Source organism: Austrofundulus limnaeus, unplaced genomic scaffold, assembly GCF_001266775.1.
Source record: "Austrofundulus limnaeus strain Quisiro unplaced genomic scaffold, Austrofundulus_limnaeus-1.0 Scaffold689, whole genome shotgun sequence".
Classification (NCBI taxonomy): Eukaryota; Metazoa; Chordata; class Actinopteri; order Cyprinodontiformes; family Rivulidae; genus Austrofundulus; species Austrofundulus limnaeus.
The window spans coordinates 28,771-36,509 of record NW_013953091.1 but is presented as its reverse complement, the minus strand read 5'-3'; the positions used below and the strand labels follow the sequence as shown (position 1 = coordinate 36,509).

General features: G+C 39.5%; 1 protein-coding gene across 1 annotated transcript in view; it reads right to left on the bottom strand.

The window, feature by feature from the left end:
* zgc:158659 (phosphatidylinositol 4,5-bisphosphate 3-kinase catalytic subunit alpha isoform) overlaps window positions 1-7,739 on the bottom strand; it is a gene marked incomplete in the record, with an annotated part of 40,445 nt that overhangs the window by 4,238 nt on the left and 28,468 nt on the right. Inside the window, 5 exon segments of the mRNA XM_014027842.1 lie at window positions 433-504; window positions 1,858-1,957; window positions 2,049-2,152; window positions 2,226-2,390; window positions 2,477-2,558. Of these exon segments, the coding sequence (XP_013883296.1) occupies window positions 433-504; window positions 1,858-1,957; window positions 2,049-2,152; window positions 2,226-2,390; window positions 2,477-2,558 (523 nt within the window).

Sequence of the window (7,739 nt, the reverse complement as noted above, 5' to 3'; positions counted from 1 at the left end):
CTGACAGACAGACTTCAATCTCTGAACTCGTAAAGTTTTTCTTTTTTTAAATTTCACTGTCATTTTTCATGAATGAACACTTGTATCTGAGGTGGGAAACATAGTATGGTGTATTTGGGGTGGTAATTATGCTAATCTCCTCTCACGTGCACGAGCAGCTGGATAGAACAGGTGGAATTTACGCAGCTCATTTACACACTTTTCCTGAAGATAGAAGAGTTTGTTGAATCTGACGTGACATGTTCGTACGAACCCTTCATACGAACAAAAGTAAGAGAAATTTAGGATAAGAATACGAACATGTTCTTGCATGAGGCCCATTGAGAGTGAAAAACTGTTTCAAGGGAGTCCTGGCCAAGAGGCAGCAACAAACACAACACCTGCCAATCACAGCACAGAATCAAACAAAAGAACATATTTGAGTTCTCATACTTTCTGTGTCTCATCCTTCTTCTCTTGCTTCAGCGTGTCTGTTAGGTTCACCAGTTTATCCATAGCCTCCACCTGCACACACCCCAGTGTTTGCTTCTGAATCTTCATGTGACCATTGAATTAATGCAACTAGACCAATCATTAAAAAAATCTAAAAAATATGCAAAACTTTAACCAAACTTTTAATTGAACTGAAGGAGTCTTTTGTAGCAAATGGTGGATTAGACTGGGTTGGACTATCTAAATGAAATCACTATAACTTAGCTTAAATTATCTCAACTTAGACTCATTTTCAGATTTTTTTTGTCACAAAGCTGCTTCACTTTTTACCTGGGTCTGTTGTTGTGGTAAATGAGTGTGAAAGTCTAACCTGCTCTGAAACAGTGGGTTTCTGAATTAAACATCACACACGTCAATAGGCAACCTCTCAACCAATCAGTTTCCTTTAAAAAAATCTACAGATGCGTAAAAGTAGTTTTTTTTCCCTGGTGTTATCATTATGTTCTATTTTGAGAAATAACCATGAGAAGGAGCCTAGGCAGAAACRAATACTTGTGTTGTTTAAAACAGAAATTCATTGCTCTGTTTGTTCCTGATAWCTGTCCATGAACTAAGTTTATTTATTATAATAGACTCCTCTGCAGTTTAATTATAGAGAATGAAAGTGCAGAGCATATCATATTCATCAAACTGCCTGTCTGTGTTTGCATTTATTACCACAGAGATCGTACAAAATATTTAAAAGCCGATTAAAGTGTCTGCGACATCAAATTTTTGCAATAAAAATGAATACATTTTTGGAAAGGCAACATTAATAACATATTGCAAAACAAATTTTACACTGCTCAGATGAACAGTTGTTGAGATATTTGCATGTGAAGAAACAGGAAGTGATGTCAAAGGAGAATGTCTGCATGTGAACAGAGTGTTACTAAAATGGCTTAAAGTGCTGACTGGAAAGAAGAATTTGATGTTTCTTCAATTTATTTTGAGTCACTATCATAGAGAGATGAAAAAGAGTCGGAGTTCAAATAATATTGTTTCAATAAACAAAGACCAGAGAGTTTTCTTTCTGAAAGAGTTCCACTTTGATGTCACTTCCTGTTTCACTTTGGCTGAGCCAAGTTCAAAAGAAAATATGCCAGTTATGAGACAAAATGGGTAAAAAATGTGTGTATTATGCCAAGTTTCTTATAAAGATGTCTATGTTTACTTTTGCATTTGAAAAATATGCAGGTCACAGGTACTTTAAAAAACACAGGTTAACTGTAAAACTTTTAACGCAACATTATCAAGACTTGTAACCATTATTTCTCAGCGTTAGGATTAGTTGAGCAAAATCTGTTAAAGAAACCCTGGATTTGTTGGGTCTATTCTATTGTATACGGCCCTGCTGTGTAACTGTGTGAATTTATGAGTTCTCACTTGTCTGTTCAGGTGTTTCAGGTACATGCCACAGGCTCTGCAGAAAGCTTCCAGCAGTAAACCAAACCGCCTGCAAACCGTGTTATTGTGCATCTCTGACCTGTGAAAACACACCAGTCAAACCAAACATCAGCTTGTGGGCCGTTCTGTTTTGTTCCCTCTAAGGTTAACAGGAAGACGTTTACACTGACTTCAGGTGCCAGAAAAAGAAGTGTCCTATCCTCTGGTTGGTCAGAGCTTTCTTAATGAGGAATCGAGCAAGAGGGTTGTCCAGGTACATCTCATACTTTAAAACCTGCAGAGACACATATCATTTCACATATATGGWCCTATAAAAACAGAAGACAGGTGTGAAGATGTGGACACACCTGTACGAGCTGCAGCAGGTACTGTGACAGCTTGTCATCTGTCAGGCTTTGCACCAAGCAGCGCAGAGCGAACTCTCTGACCATCGGATCAGGAAARTTACAGTCCAGTAACTCCAGGGCCAACTCTGGTTCCATCAGGGGCCACTCCCTCAACAAACAGTACATCTGGGGAGGAGGCAGAGCACACAAGTTAGACACAAGACACATTGAAAGACAGAGAATTCATCCTGACTGTGATGTTGAGTTTCTACCTGTGAGACCTCGTCTCTGGAGTTCCATTTGACTGAAAGAAGAAGCTTAGGAAGAGACTCTGGCATGTTTATACAGTAATGTCTGCAGAGAGACGGACAGGTACAGACAGACAGACAGACAGGTAGGAAGAAATGGACAGGTAGAGAATAACAGAGAGAGACATACAAGTAGAGGAAAAAAAGTGGACATGCAGTAGATAAGTAACAGAGATACAATGGACAGGTAGAATGAAAAAATAAATCAGAGAAAGAAGCAAAAATGGGTAAAATTAATGCTACAAATAGATACAACCCCAAATACAAATGTTAGGACAAAAAAATGAAGACAGAAAACAAAAACGGAAATTATTTCATTTTGGCGACTTCTTTTACTGCAGACACCATTTGRTAATACTGATCCACAGTTTGGTTTTGGACTGCAACACTTTTCACAAAACAAGACCAACAAAAGTTTGGAACAGGGGGTCCAGTAAGTTAGTCCAGAAGCCCAGTAAACACTACAGGTGTAGGAAAATATTGATACACTGAAATATTGTTATATTTCATTTCCCAATACTGTATCAATTCTCTAAAGCCCTGCATTGATTTTTAATTAATGTTTAAAATGTAAACTTTCATGCCAATGGATAATTTTTAWGTTGTAGTTTAGCCTCCGACCACTAGTTGGCAGCAGTCATCCAGTCATTTGGCTCCTCCATTCCTGAGGAGCCAGAGAGTAAATAGTATCTCAAACCGTTGATATTTATTATGGTACTGGATGGTACGGAAGTGACCAAATTCAAGGACCAAATGAAACAGTTCAATGAAATGATTAGCATACTTGTGCTCCTCCCTTAAGTTGCCCTGTGACAGCCAACAACACAGACTGTAGCAGCTTTAAAACCTAAAAGCTGCCGCAAATATGTTATCAAACTATTTAATTTAGTTTAATAATTGAAAACATGGATGGAATAAGAAATATTAAATAAGTAAAATTCAAATAAAACACAGTTTTTTAAATTGAATTTTTGGACAAAAAATGACAATTACACTGCTCAGATACTGCGATACTGTAAGCCTTGCTTACAGTATCACAGTATTTCCAACGCATTCTCATGCCCCCCCGCGTCAACATATTGATGCTTGGTCAGGTAGCCGTCTGCGTCCACATTCGGACGCGCCGTGTACCCCCCGCGTGTCAGTTTTTTACAAGATGAGGCGGAGGAGGACGAGCGCATTGTCATATTTTTTTTTTACACGAGTAGGAAATGCGCAAAACTAACCATCCCAGACCCTAAATTTAACTTCTATTAGCCTTATACAGCCTATCCCTGACCCCCAGACCCTAAACTTAACCATAAAACCTGATCCCTCATATTAACCTTTTTTTTAAATGTAGAGAATTTGCGAGAACTAAACGTCCCAGAGCCTAAAATTAACCTATATTAGCTATATACAGCCTATCCCTGACCCCAGTACCTCAAATTAACCATTAATCCTGATCCCTCATATTAACCTCAGACCCCCGACCCAAAGACCCCTAAGTGACTCAACCCGGAAAAGCAGCGGGCAGCAAGGATGGACGCGTGGGAGGTACCTGATGCGTCAAAACTGGACGCAGACGGTCCCGTCATGAGAATGTGTCGATATATCACGATATATCGTATCGTGACTGTGTCATGATATATCGCCAAATTCTTGCCATTACACAGCCCCAGTAAACACAGTGATGCTATCTGTCAGAAGGTGACTCAAGCCAAAAGCAGTATCTTAATCAAATGAGTCTGAGGAGCAGAAATGTTCAGAGGAGCTGCAGTTTGACACCAAAATGTGTGAGAAAATAAATGAACTGAGTATAAACAAAATTCTCAAAAAAAAAAAAAAAAACTGGAAGGGATTTTCAGATTTCTTTTTGTATGGAGATTCGTCAGGAAGCCACACATCAAGATTTATCAACAGCTTATTGAACACAATGAACAAGCAATTACTTTAGGAAATGTGTGTCAAACTCTACAAAATGTCCAGTGAATTTAGTGTATTATTGGAATAACATTTATTATTAATAGCCTATATGCCACGGACATCCGGCYCAGCACTTGATGCCACTCTCAGTACTTCGGTTCACGGTCAACACAGTGTTAGTGAAAGATTTTTTCACCCGACAACGACTCTTAATGATCTCCACAGWACAGAATTAGCATATTACATGTACCAACATTAACACAGGAGACGTACAGGTCCAGCCAAGTGGAAAAAAATCACTCCAAAGTGGATTAAAGCCATRAAAACAAAGGAAAGACGTTTGTGTTTATGGATTCAGAATTTAGCCTTTTTCGCTATTCTGTGGCTGCTTGTTCCATGAATTTTTCCCATAGAGCTGTGACACTTATATTGTTGGAAAGAGCAGAGTCTAGGCTTTAAATCAATGGGCTACTTGTATGGTTTGGATCGTTTTCCCCGACGTTAGTGAACTGAAAACGTAATGATTATCAGGAGGAGGTTCTGCTGCTCTTGGTGCTCGGGGGGAGGAGGGGTTGTGCTCGTCACTCGGCTTTAGTCTACGCTGTAACATACACTCTAACAAGTTTTTACTTTWGCATAAAACTYRTGAAAAAGTCGCATAAAAACATTTCATATAACACTGTGGTGGAAGAATATCTTGACTCCCWAACTGCATGTTACCTTGACATGTCCTGTTCTGTATCTCTTGATAAACTGCCATTATATAATCTGTTTCTCATGACTCTTAAGATACTGTATGTACTCATGTAATCTTATGGCCTATTTACTTGTAACCATGTCATTGGTTTCCTGGATATCTCTGACGCTCTTATTTTGTTAGCAGGATGTATATATTGTCTGTTTCCCTGTTTCCGGGTCAGCGAGAGCTCGACAGACGYTTTGATTCGTGTCTGTCTGGCTCTGCTCATTCTTTGCATATGCACCTTTCTATTAAATAATCTGAGATCGAGACCACACAGTTTCCACTTTGTTTATTTCCCGCATCTCTGCCCTGGCGAAAAGGCTAGCCACGACAACACAAACGCGCACACACCTACCTTTGTACCGGCTGCTGTGTTAGCTTCCTCCTAGCTGTGAGGTGGTCTTTCCTCTTTCGTCTTGGCAGAAAAGGGGATAAATGTACATTTCCCTTTTGTAACCTCYRTCTTCTCATTTATGATGCTGACTCTTGAATATCCTCAGGTTAGAAATGCCGATTACAAACGCAAACGTGAGCTTTTAAAGATAAGTTTTACCTGTTACGATCCTCTGCTGTCACCTTTACACCTTTACTCGATCRTACCTGCTGCTTAGTGATCACAATGGCACACAACAGAACTCACRTTTTATACCAGTAGATCACAGATGCTTTAACTTCTGWGACTTTTTCACGGACTAGTACTAGGAGCTTACGCTAAAAACATAGGCAGWAAGCAGGGAGTGGAAGGGAGGGGCGTGGCAAGAATYTTACCRGAAATACGTCATTAATGACCRTGGCRTATAGGCTATTGTTAYGTATTCTGTTATGTAGTTAGTYGACACTTAGGAAAAGTTCACATACARTGGGGTGCGAAAGTTTGGGCAGCCTTGTCGACATAATCCAGCCAGGAAGAATTTAGTCAACAGCTCAAGGCCGTTGTAGGGGAGAGCCAGATTCTGTAATCAGTTGTTTTGGGAACAAAAGAGTCAGGCAGATGTTAACAATTTTCCATCTGCTTTAGTGTTCTGCTGGTGCATCTCAAGGTGGCGAATCCAATCAGGCAAATGGTGTGGACAAATTCTGCTGAGCTGATCTATCAGCTTTCTCCAAGATCAATTCCATCTGGCCAGCAAAGTCCAGAGACCACAGCCGGCCCGCGACCCTCAATAAAACTGCTTGTTGACCGAGTCCAGCTCGCTCAAGGCAAAATGTCATGGTGCTGATAGAATACGACCATCCATCCAGTTGGTCAGTCAGCCAGAAAATGAAAAGCCACCAACGCTGTTTTGTAGAACACCAGGAGACCACCAAGCCAATCTGCAGAATCCAGTGATCGGAATCCAGATATACTGTATATCCAGAACAGAGAAGAACAGAGGTCCCACCTGTAACATGTCCTCACATGGAAGAAGAAAAAACTTTGTTCCAAAATTTTTATTGAGAGACCAGCTAACCAAATCCATAAAAATAAAAATATCCATAATTTCTAGTTTCGGATGAAAAATGTAGAGAAGGCTCCTTGCAGCAAAGCAGGGAAGATAAGGAAGGGCAGGAGAGAAGGAAAAAGTCTCTTACTCCTCTGAGAGCGGAAACAAAAAAAAATTTAACAAGGCTAACCAAATTTTGCACCCCACYGCATGTGACAACACCACGTTTGCAGAAAGAAATGGATATAATAACCTGAAACTCTTAATCACTTGGTATCCTAATTTTTTATCATCTTAGAGTGGCAAACGCCTGTCTCAGTTCTTTTGTCTGCAACCATGTTTCCGTTCAATTTTAATGCAAATTTTAAGCGAACTTTTAAAATGTCACAACAAWAGAAATCCGAATCAGACSTGTTTCCATCTACTGGCTTGGAGCGAATCAACCAAGCTATGTAAAGTGTAATTACAAGTAATGCAATAAYGCAAGTAATGCAAGAAAGTAATGCAATTCTCTTCACGTTATGGGAATATCCAGGAGGACGTCGACAGCAGGAGAAAGTAGTAGTTGCAGTWACAATTGTTGGACAGCAGGAAGAGCTGATCAACCATGTGAGGCAAATGCTCACTACACCATAACTTTTCAGAAAATGTGTTTCCATCTCCCCTTTTGCACATTAACTCTTTTTCAGAAAATCCAAAATCCACCTCAAGCGAGTGTAAAGACTCTTTTGCAAAACTGAGGAAGTTTTTGCAAATTTTGCCGTTTCCATCCACCTTTTCTAATATGATACTTCAAAATGCACATTAAAATGTTGATGGAAGCACGGGTCTTTTCCTGTCCCCTGAACCGTCAACCAGTCAAACAGAGGATCACCTATCCTGATCCTGGTGCTGCTAAAGGTTTCTTTTGGTTAAAAATAAGTTGTTCCTCTCCACAGTCACTCATTTGGCAGTTTTCTTAGATAGACAACATTTTAATAAATGGTATTTTGGAATTATCAAGGTTGTATCATATTATTATTATTGTACTGAACTGACTGTAACTGAACTGAATCTGGATTTATTTTCAGATGAACTGGTCTGCAGGTCATTTTATGGAATTTAGACTTGTTGCTTTTTTTAATAAAATGATTTTACCTATGAACTGAACTTAATT